The sequence below is a fragment of the Polypterus senegalus genome, chromosome 7 (assembly GCF_016835505.1).
Source record: "Polypterus senegalus isolate Bchr_013 chromosome 7, ASM1683550v1, whole genome shotgun sequence".
Taxonomy (NCBI): domain Eukaryota; kingdom Metazoa; phylum Chordata; class Cladistia; order Polypteriformes; family Polypteridae; genus Polypterus; species Polypterus senegalus.
Window position 1 is genome coordinate 167,113,966 of NC_053160.1, and position 19,840 is coordinate 167,133,805.

Sequence of the window (19,840 nt, forward strand, 5' to 3'; positions counted from 1 at the left end):
GTGGGAGTTTCAGAGTTTATCAGCCATCTTAATATTTGTTTTTATCAGTTTACCCGTGGAACATGGTTTTATTCCAGTTTATTATATTTTACTCTTGCTTATTAATCATGCTACTTGGATTTAACTGTTAAGCACTTTCATTATCTTCAAAGTACAATTAAATTCTTATTTTCTTGCGCTAATCAACATCCCACACGCCACCACATACCTCGAAACTTAAGTCTTTCTTACTGTCGCCCACCATTGGTCAGTTTCTAATTTCTACCGTCAATCCAAATACTTGATTTTTTGTTACAATGCAGATGTTAATAACACAAACCTTTTTATGGTTCCTTCGATTTTCTAAATTGATTAAAAGTTGTGTCCGTTCTTCAAGGTTAAATGCTTTTAGTGAATTCTGTGGTAAATCCCAAAGAAAATTTAAATGAATCGTGACAGCGGAGTATTGGCTGACTTTAAGTCCCTCCTAGCGACCCGTACTAGTGTGACCTTTGACCTCCATGTGGTTTTCTCGTCCAAAACACGTGGACGCGTCGAATCGCTGGTGCCAGTGACATGGCGAGCAATATCTTGAGCTACGAAGGTTGCAATTTTTTTCGCCAAAGACTGATACTGGCCATTCTCAGTGGAAGACCTGTTAAAATTCGCCAGATCCGATCCCGCGATGACAATCCTGGACTGCGAGGTAAGCGGGGAGTTTGAAAAAACGCGGTTTGGGCGGTGAAAGACGATGTAAATAATAACTACGCAGCACTTCTGTATGGGTGCCAGTAAACTGGGCGAGCATCTGGATCTTTCGATCGTCTATTACGTTGAACTATCAGTACAGTATTTAGCTTAGAGACAGTGACCATCTTTTTAAAAGAAGCCTTGTGATGCCTTTCTTTTCATTTTCTTTTTTGTTTGTAATATTTTTGCGCCTGTGCTATTATACTAAGTCAGATCTGTTTTAGTGGAAGAATGCAACACGTTAGTTTGAAGATTTTCCACTTTCATTAAGCATACACTGGATTTCTAATATTAGATCAGTTTCTTTACGGGGGGAAAATTGTCAAAGTGCCTTCCTTGTCATCTCGGTTAAACGGTGTTTTGTGCACGTTTAACGATTCGCAACTGGCTGCCGCTGTCCGAATATTTGAGAAATATGCTAAATTTGTTTTCTTACTGAATATCATCTGCGACATGATATTTTCTTTCTTTATTGCAACATTTCATTGTTAACTTCATCGGAGCTTTTGGATTAAAGAGTGAAACTAGCGTGGGTCCGACGCGTCTGCAAGCTGCAGTAACCAAACAAAGTCCTACCATAAAAAGATTTCATAAGAATTCATAATGCAGTCCGGACTGACTTCGGCATTTCACTGATCCTTGATCATAATTTGTATTGTAGCCATTTGATTTTTTTTTTTTTAACATCCCAACCGTTATAACATATTTATGCTGTTTTACAGTCAATACTGTCTGTAATGTTATGCATAGCAAGATTTTTAAAATAAAAAAAGCTAATGCGAGTTTCTGGAGTTGCAAATAGTGTTGCGATCCAGGAAAGCAGAAATCGTTAAATCAATCAACAATGTTGTGTAGTGCTTTTCACTTTGATCGACACCCCAAGCTGAGTCACTGCAGCCGAGGGTACTTTCTTCCTATGGGTTGTTTAATTTGACGTGTTCCAGGAGCTGTGCTTAATTTATGGATTCAACAGCATTATTATTAATATTTTTATTATTTTAGTGAGGCCTAATTTGATATAGCATTTCACCACATGTATTTTAAAATACAAAACTGTAGAACAAGTGAAACAATCTTGACAATTATTAACCGTGAACTTTAATCTGAGTCATATTTTTAGTATTCCTGCATTCGAAAAAAAAAAATTAAATGAATGTTTCCATTTTTATGCTCTAACTGATCTACTTATTTTTCTTATGTAAAGATCAGAGAGTTCCATTTTGAGCTTGACACCCTTTCTGCAGGGGTTTATTTAGACTAACAAATTTCCCATAAGCAGACTCCGGTTTAAACGTTTAGCCTTCGGCGCATCCTTATTTCTTTAGTCAGTGGATGATATAATCTCACAAGTTTTAACCATTCATTAATTTTAGATTAGTACATTGCCCTTCAGTTTCAGTTTTTAGCTGCTAAGCTTTTTTATATGTTGTATCTGTTGTGACTTGATTAAAAAAAAGTTGAATGAATATAATTGTCATGATAAAATGATATCCAGCATTTTGGATTAAATTCAATCTTTGTCATATATACTGCGGTTGCAGGGAAGTATGTACAGGCAATGAGACATTATGAGGTTGCATAAATAAATGGATACAATAAATAGGAGTAGCAGAAGCATGGAATAATGTACATAGTGCAAAACAGAACTGTACGGTCATTTTTTTTTTCTAACAGTCGTTTAAAAAGCCAGGCGGCAATAGACATGTAACATACAGGAGAATTACACATATACCAACAGATGGGTACAGTACAGGGTAGGTAAGGTCTGTTACAGAGAGTTCACTGACCTGACGGTCTGGGGCAAAGAATCTGTCCCTGAAGTGTGAGGAGTGTGTAGTGAGGCTCCAGAAGTGAAAACAGAATGAAGTGGAGACCTAGAATCAGAGATGATGTGTTCAGTCCTCCTCAGACATCGTGTGGAGTAGCTGTGCAAGGGTCAATCCCAGTTATTTTAGAGGAATTGTTAAGAGTCCTATGGAGGAGCTTGTGAAACTGCAACACAGGTTACCAAATCACACCAGAAAAGAATTCATCATGGGCATCAGTTATGCTTGTTATACATCAGCATTTACAGAGTACTTTGAATTTTGTTCAAATCTTCATTGTGTACTTTGCTGAATCTAGGATGTTAGTAAGATAAACAAATGGCACATTTTAGGCTTAAAAGTGAGCAGCTGGTCCTATGAAATTATTAAAAACAGCCTTATGGGCAGTTTCATGTATTCTGTGTATGTTCATTATTGAGGCTCAAAGTTTGTTGGGAGTCCTCATCACACAGTAGTGGATTGTCTAATTGTACAACTGTGCACACACTCCTGCATTTTTCAGTGCTTGTTCTTAAAACCAGTGGGCACAGCTGTAGCCTGGGAAGTTTGCATTATCTGCTGGAAATAGCCTGAACTCCTTACCAGTAAAGCTGTGTTGTCAGCAAAGCGAAGGTCATTAAGGTTGGATTCCTTCCAGACAATAGTGCTTAACTGTTTTGTGGCAGCCTTCTTTATGACGTCAGTGAACAAAACAAGTAGCAGACTGCCTTCATAATTTACCCCTAAATTGACATAGGAAAAGAAAACAAAACTTGCATACCATTTCATTATAGTGTATCTGTTAGAGAGACAGAGTCCAAGACATAATAGACATGGGCTGTCCATAGAAGATTATGGGGGGGGACTTGGGCACTAAGCATGTATATTTCAAGAAGATGTTTTCTCTTTGACATCTTGTAAAGTACTTTGAGCTACATTGCTTGTATGAAAATGTGGTATAAGTGTTGTTGTTGGGTGCAAAGAAATGAGGATAGCAGTAGCAATCAGCACACGTGTTTGACAAAGTTTGTTTTAATTTGAGGTTAGTGCGTGCGTGTTAGGGAAATATGGTAAGGTGTTGTTTACTAAAAGGTCTTTCTTTCTATGATGTTCAGTAAGAATAATACACAAACTTGGTAAATGTTATACTTTTCAGGTTATAAAGTTTCAATAGGTAGACTTGGAAAAACTTACTAATACTCTAAAGTGGATGATACCAACTGAGAAACCTGAAAGGTTGAATAAAACTGTGATGCCTGAATAAACAGATAACTAGATTTGGAAATTTAAACATGCCAAGGTCACTACCAGGCAACATAAATTCAAAGTCTCAACATAATTTGTGACACCAAAAATAAATATTGTTTTTTTTACTTTGTCAGGAAGGTCATGTGATAACTCCTAATTTAATATTTTTGTAATTATTTACAATAACTAAAAAAAAAAAAGCTGACAAAAATAATAGACTTTGCCCATTTAAAACCAAAATTCAGAATGTACTTAGTAAGACAGAACCTATGGCACAAACAAGAACACCAGAAGGAAAAACGGGAAGAAGGAAAGTGTCAAACCAGGAAAAAAAAGAATGTATTGAAATTTTAAGCTGTTGAAGGACAGGTGAAGCAATTTATTCAATTTTGAATAAAGTCTTTAGGGGTTAAAATGTATGCAGTTAAATATTGTATCTGGCCAAGCTATTCTAGTATTCATGAACTAGTAATAGTTTTACTAATATAAGTATTAGGGTTGATTGGTTCATATTGTTAGTATTGTTATGCCTACAGAGAACAGTGAAATTCTTAATTGAATGTGCTAATCAACATGCCATATGTCGTACTTTTCGGTGCAATAATCAGTGAATATCACTACCTTGTATCAAAATTTCTTTCTTCCTCATCAGAAATACAGTAACTGCCATGCCTCGATAGAACTATATTCTGATTTTTGTTTTTCTCTCATTGGGCCACATGTAGTAGACCTTTTGACATACAATAAAACTATTACAAAGAACAACAGCCACATTAACTTAAGTGTATCCAAGAGCCCGAAGTGAGCAATTCTCTCAGCAGAGAGAAAACCTCTTAAATCCCAGTTGAATCTGCTGACGTGCTATTATCTTGACCTCATTGTTAACTGCTTAATACTGAAAGTCTGAACAGAAGATCCGCTTTTCCCCCTCATTTATTGTCCAAGAGGCCTGTCTTCAGATCAGAAGTGTTATATTAATGTAATGCTTTTCTTTTCGTTTGTGATATGCACTAGGACTGTCAGATTGAATATCATTGTTTGAATGTGATTTGCATTTCAGAAGGGTCTTATTCAAACTCAAAAGTTGATGCTTGATTGTAAAAGTACAGTTACTTGTTTTTTTATTTCCATTATTCTGAATGTTTACTTTGTTCTCTTTATTAGTAAAACTTACAGCTAGGCCCCTGGCCCCTTCACAGCATTGGGTTTGTTTTTTTTTTTGTGTGTGTGTGTGTTTTTTTACGTCAGTCCCACAAGTGTACTTTGAGCAGTTTTTTTTTTTTAATCTTTTCCAGCGCCTTGAAAGTATAATTTTGCACCTGATTCTGTCCCAATCACTCTTAAACTCAAGATCTCTGACTTGTTAATACAATGACCTTTTCATTATAGCAAATGGAAAAATAATGAATAATTCTGATTTTCCTTTAATGGAAGGAACGTACTGTGTGTCCTACAGTTAGTCTCTGTCTTGTGTGGCCGCTGGTTTGACAAATAATGTCTAAAACAGTGAGGTGTGATTAAAAATATCGAGGCAACCTTTAAAAAAAATGCTGCTTGTTCTGTAAAGGAGAAAAACAAGAAGACATGTTGTGCAAACCCTGACTTGTTACCGTAACAATCCCGTAAGCCACACATGCGCCGACAGGCTTTTTATTCTGAATGCTGTGATATAAACATTACCCTGCCACTGCCCATTGGACACCTCCCAAATAATAAAAGAAGCCCGTCTTTGACCTGCCTGCCTCTTTCTGTTCTTTTACTTTCTTCACTAGTCTCACCCTGTCTTTGTCTTACTAACTGACCTGTATTCCTCATGATCTTTGTCAGGACAGCAAGATATAAAAGCAGTTACAAAAATGAATCTTACGGGCCACACATGCTGGCACTGTGCTTCACTACATTATTATTAATGTTTTGTACTTCTTTTTTCAGTTGCGGTGCCCCTGCAAATCATGAAGAACTCATGAAAATGTTGCATGGATTTTATAGCGCTCAGCTGTTGTCCATGTACTGCTATTTTTTTTTTTTGGTGTTCTTACATTGTGGCCATTACTAAAATATTAAAGTATTAAAAAAAACATGTACAATTGTATATGTGGAATACTGAGAATCATTGACCTAAGTTTGAAAATATTCAGATATATTCTTAATTTTAACTGGTATATTTTTTGGCTAATTTGACAGCCCTAGTGTCGACTGAGTTTTGCACAAGTATGGGTTTAACAATCTATTTGCAAAAATGATTCACGTGCTTTACTTGTGTTGAGCATACAACTGGATAGCTGACTTGTGGATCTTGCAACATAAGAAGTGTAGTTTCCCACATTGTTTGCCATTATTAGAGCATTGGTCACCATTGTATTGTGTTACATCAAATCCCTTTTCTTATAATTCTGCATTAAAACATGAGAATAAGATTTTTTTCTTCCATGAAAACAAACTACATAGGGTAAGTGACATATGTCAATGTCAATTTATTTATATAGCACATTTAAAACAACATGGTAATGCTGCGGCCAAAGTGCTTTACAATAATAGAATAAAAGAAAAAAACAAAAGCAATAAACAATAAAACATAAATAGTAATAAAATATATGAAACATAAAATAAGATAGATAATAAATAAATAAAAATAATGTTATATTATAAAAAAGTATGTAATTTTTGGGCTGTGTATTCCTTTTAAGTACTGAATTTAAAAGCTTCTATTTTCCTGAACATTAAAGTGTTCACAGTTTCATTTTTCTTATCCTATCCGTATTTATTATTTCATTATAAAAGGAAAACTCACAAAATAAACGTAATATCTTGTCTTGTAAAGTCATGAAAATATTCCACCCTTCTACTTAGAAATTGTGGCTTAGTGGCTATAAATATTTTTCCACAGTACACTGGCAAATAAAAGATGAGTGAAAAACAAAAAAAGGACTTTTAAATTAATGTCTGAAGGGATGTACTGTATATGCATAGTATAGTATTTTTCATGGGTATTTTTCTAATTCTTTTTTAGAGTTTGAAGCCAGTTTGATAAGGTTGTTGGATAAAGTTACAAATGGCACCAGAATTGAAATTAATGAAACAGGTAAGTTTGTTTATTTTATTAGCATGAGAGGGGCTTAGATAATTTATTATTTTTTAAAATTAAACTTCTTTGTATGTTAAAGGCAATTGAGTTGATGTTTAAACCAAAAATGTTGTAATGTATTCACTGTTTATTATTTTGTATGTGTGTATAGTAGAAGAGAGGTTTTTACTTCATTCAATTGCAGGTTTTTCTTTTGCTTTGAACAAGTACTGTTGCTTTCTTTTTTTGGTTATTTCCTTACTTTAAGTATTCTAGTTATTTAATTAGTCTTCCTGTTAACCTTTATAGATGTTTAAAAATTCATGAAGATGCAGGATACACCATTTTGTGATGGTAGAATAAGATGACCCAAGGGGCAGACTCAGGAAATCTGGGAAGGGATTTTATCTCTCACTTGTCATTAAGTACCTAGAGATTGTTCCTACAATTTTGGTATTCTTAGGCACCTCATCTTGGTGTGTTGTCACTGTAATCCTCCGCAAACAAGAAAACGAAAGAGTTATATAAAATAGATTGCATTAAAGTGATCAGTTTACAGTTGTAAACATAGTCTGGTCTGTCTAACATAACAAAAAATTCCTAACATGTTTGAAAACTAAGACTCGGCCGGACTTAATGAAGCCAATGCAGCATCACACTAGTTTGGACATGTTCACAAATAAATGACAGTTGTCATTCTAGCAAAGTTATTCACCTTAAATCATTCAAATTTAAAGTTGGCCTCTGACATGATTAAGTAAAAGATATCCAGAAAAGCAAGAAACAAAATACATTTGCCTTTTCAAAAGTACATTTGAATGCCTCGGAGCTTAGAAGGTAAATAATCTGTCAGTTGTTAAACTCCTAAGATAAACTTTTTGTAAATGTTATTAAAGGATGTGTGAAATCTTGTACCTTAATGGAACACTTTGTACTTTATGATGAACCTAAGTTATAAGTTGATTGGTTTAAGTAGAGTGTTGTCCTGAAGCTACAACATTTGGCATCAGACCAACAGTTTGCCATCTTTAAATTATGGATTCACCCTACTTTTTCCGAGTGAAATACTAACCTGTTGATATTTTTTTCAGCCACATATTCACATCCTCCTCTCTGTCTCTCTGATTAACACTAAGTCAGTGAAGACCAAGACTACTCCATTTCATTAAAGTACTTGTTTGAATTTAAAATTTCGATTCTTGGAAGACTTCTGCAATAGTTTGATTACAGTGCCTTATGTGTTTGAATTAAACTGGTTGTATGTGGTTTATGGGTAATAATGATTGATGTTCTCATTATGTGTTAAAAATCTATTTGAATGAGCTCCACCAAATCAAATTAAATGCAAAAAATGTTGTTAAGGCAGTAAAATAAAGAAGTACATCATTGTTTTGTGTGAGGTGTACGTGTTTAATTCCTTGTGCAATAACCTTGACAATTACCTCTGGTTAGTTCAGTCCTGGTCTGCCCCTGTAACTACATGTTTTTACTCCAACCAGTTTCACAAATCAATTAATCAGTCATGCTTTAAATTCATCCATCTGTTTAATTAGCAGTCCCCTTTTCTACTTTTATTTTGAATTCAGTAAAGTGTGCTAGTCTGATATTTATACTTAAACGTATTTCAAAAATGTGTTTTTTTCCATTGCTTTAAATGCTGCAAGTTTCTTGTACAGTTTTCCATGTTGTTTGTTTCCTTAATTGTGCCCATATACTGGCAATTAGTGATGAACAGTTACTTCAGTGTGATAATCATTTCACAAAAGTGCATAGCCTTATAGTTTTTTGGGCCTACATATACTGGTCTGAAACATATGTTTATCGACGAGATAGCTTCTCTGTTTCCCAGTCAATTAGTTCTCCCATCTGACAATAAGTCAGTCTTTTTTACTTTTCTGAAACTGAGCCATTGTTTGTATCATACTGATTTTGTGGTCAATTAGGTACTGGTAAGGGGCTGTTATTTATACATCTTCTGAAAGTCTGATCAGTCATGTGCCAAGCAAATGACTTGGGTTAGGAGTTGTGCAAATGACTTAAAGCGATCATGGAGTGCAACCACATCTGTAAAACTGTAAAACAGTCTAAATAGCCAAGCACAGAAGAAACCTATAACTTCTAATGTACAATATATGACTGTAGGCCCCCCATTGTATCCTCTTCGGATTTCTCTACTATCAATACAAGCTTGTGTTGACCTTGTATCCATCTCTTATCACATTTTTCGTTTTACTACATCGACTGTAAAGCTAGCTGAAAACCACCAAATTGTTTTGTTTATTGCACATATTTTATACAAAGTGACTACTTAGGTTCTTTTTTCTTTATGAATGTGGCCCCTGTTAGTATTTTATTATGTGTCTCTTTTACCTTTAGGCTTCTGTGGCCTGATACATAGCATTCTGTTTGAGCTGCATATCAGTGCTTTCAGACTTGCATGTGTACTGTTTATTTTCATTGTTTGTTATTCTTTTTCCCCATTTATTACTTATGATCACTAAAGTCTTTTAAATATTGATGTGTGTACGCAGGGTATAACGTTTAGTCTATTAAATATGGAGCTGTTATTTATTATTTACCGGCAATTAAGCTCACTTGACTGAGCCAAGAAGAACTGGGTAAAAGCAAGCTAGGAAACTAAGACAAAGTAAAAGCCATCCAAATGAGAAAAACAAAATGGCAACTGACCCCCACTGTGCAACATTTTTCTGGTCAGCATTCAGTCACTGGATAGCAAACTGAGTAACATTAAAGCAAGATTGACACCATGAGGACACATTAAAAAGTGTTGAGTTTTTAATTTCTCAAAAACATGGTTAAACCTTAAATAGCAGAGGAGTTGGTTTGTGTTTTGTAGTATGCAGTACATGGTACAAGAAAGTTAAATTAATTTTAATAATTACTAACTTGATCTGAAGTATGTAAAGTGTACCCATCTTACCCGCCGAGAGATATCTGCAGCTTTTTTTCTGATTACCCTCTGCATCCCTTCACATGGCAACACCAATAGTCCCCAGGTTACGGACATCCAACCTACGACATACGAACGGGGCCGCAGCTGTGACACATGCACCTCAGTAACTGCTGCTCCGACATCTTCAGCCTGGGGACGCTGCAAGCGGTGGCTGGACGGAGCCTGGAGGGGGGCGATTTCGCTGCTCGCGTAGTGTAGCGTCCCTCGGGTGGCTCCCAGCGGCAAGCGGTTTCACTGCCCACCCGCCAGACACGGCTGCCCGTTCATTCTCAGTGGGCGGCTGGTAATGCTGCAAGCGATGACCCGGTTGTGGCTGAATGGAGGCCATTGAGGGTGAACGGGGCGATGGGGGGGTGGCATTGTAGTGTGCCTTGGATGGCTGCGTGTTGAATGGGGGCGGTGGTGCGGCAGACACTGCAGGCAGCATGCTGTAGTGGAGGTGACTGCGAGGTGTGCTGGGGATGAAATGCCCCTCACCGTCCCCATTCATTCTCAATAGCAAGCCTGCTTGTACTGTTACACACATAGAAGAAAGTTGTCTCTTGTCGGTACAGACTTTGATTTATGCAGGGACGATTTTAGTTTTGCACGAAAACAATTCTTCATGCCGTCAGTTCACACACTTCTAGATGGTCCGGGATTTTTCAGGTGATTTTCTATGTAATAAACTGAATAAGTCATAGCGTAATGAAAATTGCATGATTAGATCTGGACCACACTATACATCAGACATGTTGATGTAAGGTGCCTTCCGGCTTTGAAAGCGTGGACGGTGCTGTGCAGAAGAGCTCATCTTAACCTTTTGTCTTCACACTTCAAGAATGTCTCTGAAACACAAATCTGATGCAAGTGCTGGTGATACAGTAAAGAAGAGAAAAACCATCGCCATTGAAAATAAAGTACAAATAATAAAAAGGTCAGAAAGAGGTGAAACTTCATCATTCATTGGCAGAGCACTTGGTTACAGTCAGTCAGCAATAGCATTTATTACAATAATGTACCTGTTCTGACTTACATACAAATTGAACTTAAGTACAAACCTACAGTCCCTATCTCGTCAGTAACCTGAGGACTACCTGTATTGTATTGAGGAATCTTTGCAGCACTATGATAAGGTTTACATTCTGGGCATGTTATTTATTGTTGCTTAGGACATTACAGGATTTACAGACGCTCACAGATTGCAAACTAAAGCATAATCTAGTCACATTCACATTTTCTCTCCCAGATAAATTTTAACGCTTTTTGCACCAGCTTTGAGCCTGCTAGCAAGCTATCTTCCCTATGGTTGCTATCAGTGTGACATGATTAATTCTGTACTTTTTTGGATGACCTAAGGATAATTTTTAAGCAAGTCCACAGTGTCCATTGGGCATCCAGTCCAGATGGAGAATCGCAGTGTATTTAAAAACATGTAGCAGCCAATTAGCTGCCATTTTTCACGTCCTTAATATTTTACTGTTAAAAACTTTGGTCCACACCTACTAAGACAGTCTTAGTGACTACAGACCAGGGCCATTCACTCACTACCTTTGGAATGTAATGCTTTAAGAGAGTAGTGCTGGGCCACATTAAATGTACTCTTCCAGACAGATTGGAACACCTCAGTTGGCATATTATCAAAACACTAATATGGCATACAATCATGTTACACCTCATTTTTAAAAATTGGCTATGTGAGAGTATGATTTATGGATTGTAGCTTAGTGACACCCTGATTGGTTGGATGTTGCAGTTCCTAACTGAGAAACGCTAGCATGTTCAGGTTGTCACCATCACTGTTCATTAACACAGGAACACCACAGGGTAGAAATGTGCAACATTGCTGGCTGTGTGCAATGATGTCATAAAAAAATCTTTAATATTAGCAATGCCTGAAAATGCAGGAGTGCTAACAAAGCACAGAATTAAACTTGTTTCAAATACAGGAATTGGCCTCTAATATGGTGATTAGTTAGAACAAAAAACTTATACTACTGCATCCTACCAAAATTAATTTAGTACTATAGGACAAGGCCTAATTTGTTTAAGAGTTCCTTCTTCAGTCCATAGTGTTAGAATCTAGTAACATTCAGTGTTTTAAGTAGTCCAAACTATTTTGCTTTTTGTGACTTTGTGCTTTGTCCCCAATAAAGAGAAGGTTAAAAGACGTTAACCTCCTTGGTGTTAACCTTGGTGTGACTTGGGCTTGGAGTTCTATACAATTACAGTTAAACCTGAGTCATGTTGAGGGTGATGTGTAATGACATACATTATAGTGTTAAGCCTGAATAACTTGCAGGATGGTATTCTGCTGCCATCTACCTGATAAAATTAAATCATGTAGCCCAAAAAAAAAGCCACTTTATGGTAGCTATAAGGTAAGTCATCAAGATTCATAAAGTAGGGCAAATACAACAAAAACACAGTGGAAAATGAAAAGCTATAACATTTTAGAAAAAAACGAAACAGAACCATTGATCAAATCAAGTGATAGTAATGACAATGTATATTGGTCATCCAGCTTTGACACAGAAAGTGAAACTGAAGCATGATACAGCACCGTACCACTGAACTACTGTGTTATGCTTAGTGAATTCAGTTGCGTAAAGCTTTACTGTGATGTGACAGTAGCTGAGTGACAAAAAGGCAAAATAATTGCAATCACGTGCCAGGACAAGCAAGAAATGAGCTCTCTAAGCACTGTTCACAATATACCATCTATTAGTTTTCGTCTCAGGAGAAATGTGAAAGTCCGAAAGTCTTGTGCTGTGATAGCCTGCAATAACACAAGGAGTGAATTGATTGTGTAGGTTAGGCAAGTAACAGAAAAAAATGCAAGAAAAGTGTGCAAAGAAACACACTTCTGTCCCGATTGCAATATCAAGCTGTGCATTGTTGACTGTCTCAAAACGTATCATACAAAGGATGTGTACTAAATCTGCATCAGTACAGCAGTAGACACTGCACATGCCTATTCTACTGTCAATTTATAGTATTTGTATGTTTCAGTTATACATAATAAACTGGGATTAAACTAAATGAAAATCTTCTTTTCTATTTAGGTACAACATTGTACTTCCAGCCTGGCCTTCTCTATGGTGGGCAGGTAGAACATGACTGCTGTCCAGAGCGATCAATTGGCTACTACTTAGAGGTGCTAATAGCATTGGCTCCATTTATGAAAAATTCTCTGAAAGCTACTCTAAAGGGAGTCACAAATGATCAACAAGATCCATCTGTAAGTACAGTATAAAGATTTTGGTATCTATCACTACTTTTAATGGCAAAACTTACACAAAGTGTTCCTTCATCATGGCAGTATTTCCAGCATTTGAAAGTATTATTCTACAGTACCTTTGTTACATGCGGGTTCTACTTCAAATAACACTTTTTATATACTGTACAGTACAGTAGGATGACATTTTCTAAGAAAAACATTTTTGAATTGTTTTATATTTAGATGAAGGGACAGTTTATTAAGCTTCTTTAATGTGAAATATTTGAAAATGCATCTTAACTGATCTTCTTAGCCAGCAGTAGGTTTTCAACCTATGGAAATCAATGTTTAACAGTCCAGTGCCTTAGTCATTAGACATCAAGAATCTAATGAGCTTGTGTTGATTTCATACAATAAACAAGTCTAAAGAAGAATAATTTTGATTGTTTTCATGCAGTGAACTATTTTACTATTAAACGTTAAATGTTAAAACCAATCTTTACTGTCAGTAAACAAAGTCAATAACAAGTAAATATGTGTTTTGTATTTATTTAATTAAAACCAATAGTGCCAAATATCATAGTTTCCTGTCACAGTTAATTTTAGTTTAAAAAGACCAATGTTTTTTCTTTTGAATTTAATATTACATGTTTTATTTCTTATTATAAGGAAACTGCAGACTCAGGTTTCTTAAATTTTTACACAAATATTTAAATAATGTAACAGCTCTAGCCACCAGGGAGTGCTCCAACTCCCCAAACCCAACGCAGACAGAGGTAGACACAAGTTCAATACAATACGTTTTTTATTTTGGCTCTATGAAATGTTTTCCTCGTTTTCCTTCTTCTCAGCACAGTTACAAAGCATAATATTCACAATAAAGTATTTTCTTCTCCTCTTCTCTGTCTCAGTCTTCCTCCACTCCTCTAGTTAGTGTCGTACTCTCCCTCCCGATTCTGGGTGACTGAGTAGTGCCCTCTGGCTCCTTTTATGTGATCCCTGGGAGTGCTTCTGGTGTCCTGTCGGATTGGTCTAGATACACTTCAGGGTAATATGGGAGCCTAATTATGTAGGGCTCAGGAGACCCTGCAGCACTCCCTGGTGGTACCCAGAGGACCCAACTGGGCTGTACCAAACTCCAACTCACATGAAGTCCTGTGGGAGTCTGTGGTGCTGCAGCAACCCAATGGGGGCTGCCCTCTAGCCCCCTGAGCACACTCTTTCCTCTGGTCCTTTCACTATGGAGGTGTTCTGGCTGGTCAAAGGCCTCAGCCCTCCATTAGATTGCACAGATGAAATTACTTTAGCATATGCTTGGAACAAAAATAATGTAATCCATTCCTGCTATGCACTGCCTGTCTAAGGTTTACTGAAGTAGTGTTAAATTGTACAAGTACATGTACATGTACATTTACTTAATATTTTCAAAGGTCATTGTGCTCATTTGGCCGACTGCCTGTGAATAGTTGCTTAGTTAGTCCCAGCTTACACCATCCTGTGTTGCATCATCTACTTTACAGAAAGATTTCACCTTTTATTTAGATGTGTTCAAATATAAATGATTGGGTTTGTGAAATCATGCCACCCTCTAGCAAAATGATTTTGAAATCGCTCATTATTACTTTAAATTGTGCTCCTTCTGCAAGGACATCTGTGTGTATTGATGAAATTCTGATTATGTAATAATACATTGAAAGAATTGTACAATACGGTTCTAAAGGAGTGATTTAGGAAACATCTCAGCTTTTAAATATTTCCAGAATTATTTACTTGGTTGGTTTCTTTTTTGTAAAATTCTAAGTTGGGTAGATAGTCCTGGTCCTAAACCTGTTATTGCGGCTGCAGTTTTTATTGCACTCCAGCTTTGAACTTGAGGCTGTTTCCTACATTTATTTACTTCAGCTGCTTACTTCAGCTCTCACTATGAAATGTCAAGGATTTTCAGTAACATGGATATTTATTTCTTCCTGAAATTCCAAAAGATGTTAAATGTTTTCCCACTAGTTAGTGTTTAGAATTAATTGCTCTACATATTGTTTCTCTTTAATTCTGGGTTTCTCTGTATTTTTTTACCTTTACTTACCTGTATCTAACGTAACAGTGAAGTATAAATAAAAAGCCTACATTTGACTATCTAGCTCTGTACTCTTTACACCCCTGAATTTCTTAATAAGTTATTTAAAGAGAAATTAGTTATCCACACTGGTTCACAGACAGGTTTGTTGATTGTTCTCAGGAAATTTACAAAAACAAGAGTAAGCCACATCTTAATCAAGGGACAATAATCTGTGGCTGAGAGTTTTTCTTCTTTGCTGTTAGTCTTACTATTGAATTTTTTTAGCAACAGTACAAAAGTACAAAAAAATTTCAAGATCACAGTACCTAGTGGTTTAAATAGCAGTGTTAAATTATGCAAAAAAGTTGTAATTAGGGAAAATTATTATTTAAAAAAAATGTAAAACACTTCTTAAGAATTGAATCTTTGAAACAGTGGTGCAATTGACAAATAGCTCTGTCCATCCTTCCATATTCTTTAAGTTATAATCTTTTATTTTTCCATATTTAAGCTATATGACTATTTGTTCATGCTTTGTGTTTTATTCATACAATTTGGGTGTTTTTACATTTTTGTGTTTATATTTTTACATTTCCTTATCATTAATAAGGATTTCTTGATGTAATCTCTTTTGGATCTAGACGTTGGAGAGATCATATGCTTTGTGACAGTGTGACATTTTCAATGTCCTGTTTGTTTTTGTTTTTTTTAAGTTGCATAATGTTAATATTTAGAAAATGTATCCATCTTTTAATTATTGAATATGCATAATCCAGTTCAAGGTTGAAAGTGCTGAATCCTAGTTCATGATTTTTATCTGGCACAAGTCAGGAACAAACCCCAGATAAGGGACCAATGAATCACAGAGCATGTTTGCGCATACAGGGACTGTGTGTACCACTTCCTTCAAGAAAGCAGTACAGAAACATAAAAACATGTACCAGCAGACTGAAAGACAGCTTTTTCCCCAGAACTGTGAAGTCCATCTGCCCCTTCTGATACACACACACACACACACACACACACACACACCCCTAAATCTACCCCTACCCCTAGCCTGCCCCCGTGTAGACATGCACACGCACTTTCCCTTGTAATCAAACACACACACACACACACTCGTATTCCTCCCCTGCAGACCCATGCACACATCACTGATCTCTGCAGGCGTACTAGTTCAGGAAAAGTCTGGACTTGATGTTTTATTGCTGCTGTCTTTTATACTTATTATTATGTTTATTTTATTATTTATTATGTATTGTGTATTTAAGTATTCTGCCTTGAATCCAAGTCCTACCAACAAAAATTTTGTTATGTGTATACATAATGACAATAAAGAATTCTATCTATCGATGGATCGATCACTCGCTGGCTATTTCTGCCCATATTCAGTAGTACATACATTCCTGGCTTCCCTTTGTTAACTGTAAATCTGTTATAATTTGGGCTGTTTTTGTTTTAACATAACAGGTTGATGCACTAAAAGCAACTTCAATTCCTTTAATGAAAATGTTTGGAATTGATGGCGAGGGCCTAGACTTAAAGGTAAGCTAGTTTTTACACATTTCTTAAATAAACCCTTGTTATTTTTCTCTTTGGATGTTTATTATGGATCAGCACATTCAACAGACTTTTGGGTATCTTGCAGTCTTGTTTACATTATTTCTGATCTCAGCTTAGGACTTCTAAATTCTTTGCATTTAAATTGTAACACACAATACACATGAAATTAAAATCTTGTTCCTGACTGTATTGTGGAGAGATACAAATCTAATTTGAGCCATCTGGCATGTTTCAGAATGAAGGTGACATTTAAGTACTGAAGTACATCACTACATACATTTGCAGATTTTACTGTACAAGACTTAAACCTCAGAAACATAACAGCTTAAATGAATGACAATATTTACAAACCGATAAAATGGCTAATATTTATGTGCTACATTTTCATTGTAATTTGTCACAATAAAAGATAAAATCCGTTGCATAGCATAAGTATTAAGTAAAAAAAAATTTCAAAGTACTGAAATTCAGTTTATTTTTTAAATTTGACATTGTTTTACTGTTTGTACCTATATTCAGTTCTCACACTTTTATATTTTTTTAGCTGCCTTTTTTTTCACCAGTAATAGCTATACAGTAAGTATTTTATTGGAATTTTATGCCAGCTTTGATGATGAGTCTGTGACATTTTCCTTGGTCAATTGTTTTCAGAATCATTGTCATGCTGAAAGATTACTGTAACTATCATACAAGCAGGTTCTTTTGCTGTATGTGCCTGCTATTTCAACCATTTGTCCATATGTTTCAACTTTTGTTTGAACTTATCCAAAAGCTCTTTCTCTTACCTTTACTAAATAATATTAATAATTCTTTATATGGCGCTTTTCTCACTACTGAAAGTGCTTTTCTTTTATATAGTGAGTGGAGAGTCAATGTGATAATTTCTTGGCAAATTTCAGATATACTTTTGTTTTACTGTTTTTTAAGTAATGTAAGTCAGTGTTATTTAGAGTTCTTAATATGTGTGGTTGGCTTAGAAATGAGGACATTAGAGGGTCGGCGCAAGTTGGACGGTTGGGAGACAAAGTCAGAGAGGCGAGATTGCATTGGTTTGGACATGTGCAGAGGATTAATGCTGGGTATATTGGGAAAAGGATGCTAAGGATAGAGCTGCCAGGGAAGAGGAAAAGAGGAAAGCCCAAGAAAAGGTTTATGAATGTGGTGAGAGAGGACCTGCAGGTGATGGGTGTAACAGAACAAGATGCAGAAGACAGGAAGATATGGAAAAAGATGATCCGCTGTGGCAACCCCTAATAGGAGCATCCAAAAGAAGAAGAAGATGATGTGTGGTTGGTTGTCCTTTAAAGTGATAGTTCGGTTTTGCTATGGCTTCATATGGCTTAATACGCAGCATTTGGATGCTTTAATGTCCTGATAATTAAACCAACTGCCTCTACTGGCACATTTGAACAGTTGGAAATTTGTTTGTATTGTTTTGTATTTTCCAGTATATACATTTTTATTAGTTTCTCTCTTTTTCTTTAGAATGCTCTTAAATGGCACATTTGTTCTTCAGGTACAACCCCAGAATAGTGGTTCCTTATCTGTGGGGGTCCTTATTCAGAAAATGTGGGAGTTATCTAATGACTCATGGTGGCCAAGTGTTAGGCAGATCTTTTTCACCAGTGTAACTTAAAACTTCTCCAGCAAAAAAGCATATTAATTTGTTTTCCTTCATACCTTTTTGTAACTTAAAGCAATGTCACATTAAAAAAAGAAACTAATTTTGAGTTTTTAGTGTTTTGTATTGCATGTCCTCACAAATTTGGAATCCTTTAATATCTTAAAAAATGCAGTCCACACATCAGTGTAGGGGCCTTTATATTCCACAGGCAACTCAGCAGTGACAGATATTCGATAGTGGCAGTAGGTTTTTAACTGGCATCACATATCATAAGCTTCAAATGCTAACAAGGATTATATTGCCTTTCATTGTGCTACTGGGCAAAACTTTGATTTTTTTTTTATGTAAAGAGGCAAAATTTTTACCTAAACAGACCATGAAATGATATATTTTTGCAATAACAAAGGGTCAGAGACTAGCCAGTTTAGTACACTGAATAAGTAGATTGTATATTGTATTAATACCATTTCATTAACCAAGATTCCACAGTTAATTATAAATCATTGCATTTCTTTTATTGTAAGCGTGCTAGGGTTGTAATGAATGATTATTTTGATAATTGATTAATCTGTGAATTATTTTTTTCAATTGATTGATTGATTGGAATTGAAATAAAAATGACCTTTATCAGATTTTTACTGAAATTTTTTTACATAATTTCTCCCATGATGTGAGCAAGAGTTAATTATAACTCTTCTAACTACAATATATAAGAAAAAAAGTTAAAAATATGCAAGTGTGAAAAACCACTTTAAACTGCAATAAATTTCATTTTATTGCAGTAAAACATAACCAACTTACTTATGTTACTTAAATTGCTCCAACAGTGGCTTAAACCACACTACAGCTGAAACCGTTACATCAGTAGCTTTAAAAAGAAACTCTTAAGTCATAGTGCAAACATGTCTGCATGTGCTTTGCTAAGGCTGGCTCTCATTTTGGAAGTTATGTTGCCTAAAACTGAAAAGAGATGCTCAGATGGTGTTGAAGTAGCAGGGATTCATCTTTGCAGGCCTGACCAGAGTCTGGTATCTAGCCTCATTAGTTTTCCACCAATTTAGTGAATTTTCTTCTTTGGCTGCTTGTTGCTCTCCAAAATATTTTATGATCTAATTTCTTAAAACCTGTCCATAGAGTTCTTCAGCTTCCACATCTCTGTTATCATCTTCACTGCTGTTTGCCAAGCCAAGGAGTGAGTCAAGTAAAGTGACAGCAGTTTTAGGTCCAGTAGCAGTGTGGCCAAGAGGCAAAACTTGGTTGCAGGGAATCATAAATGTTGAGAAACACCCAGTATAATGAAGGCACATAGGCTGAATGCATTAAGAATTAGCCAAGTGGAGCAGATGTCTTTTCGGTTAGCTGTATTCCATTTCTGCCTTCACAAACTTTCATCTTTGCGTTGGGTCTGGGTGCTTTTTCACTATTAATTTGTGCACATTTGGCTATCACTTTGTGATTTTAATGTTGGATTGTGTTGATACAAGGAGTGACACCTCAGATAAACGCTCCTTCAATGAATGGATGTTTCCTTGTCTAGCTCATGCACAGTTTCACTCTGATCTACCAGTATGATCAAAC

The 19,840-nt window shown here is 35.9% G+C and overlaps 1 protein-coding gene across 1 annotated transcript in view; it reads left to right on the forward strand.

Annotated features, from left to right (window-relative positions):
- Positions 1 to 500: 500 nt before the first annotated feature.
- Positions 501 to 19,840, forward strand: part of rcl1 (RNA terminal phosphate cyclase-like 1) — a 55,077-nt gene continuing 35,737 nt past the window's right edge. Inside the window, exons 1-4 of the mRNA XM_039759555.1 lie at positions 501 to 685; positions 6,793 to 6,864; positions 12,865 to 13,040; positions 16,546 to 16,620. Of these exons, the coding sequence (XP_039615489.1) occupies positions 556 to 685; positions 6,793 to 6,864; positions 12,865 to 13,040; positions 16,546 to 16,620 (453 nt within the window). The 5' untranslated portion in view covers positions 501 to 555. The remainder of the gene's footprint in view (positions 686 to 6,792; positions 6,865 to 12,864; positions 13,041 to 16,545; positions 16,621 to 19,840) is intronic.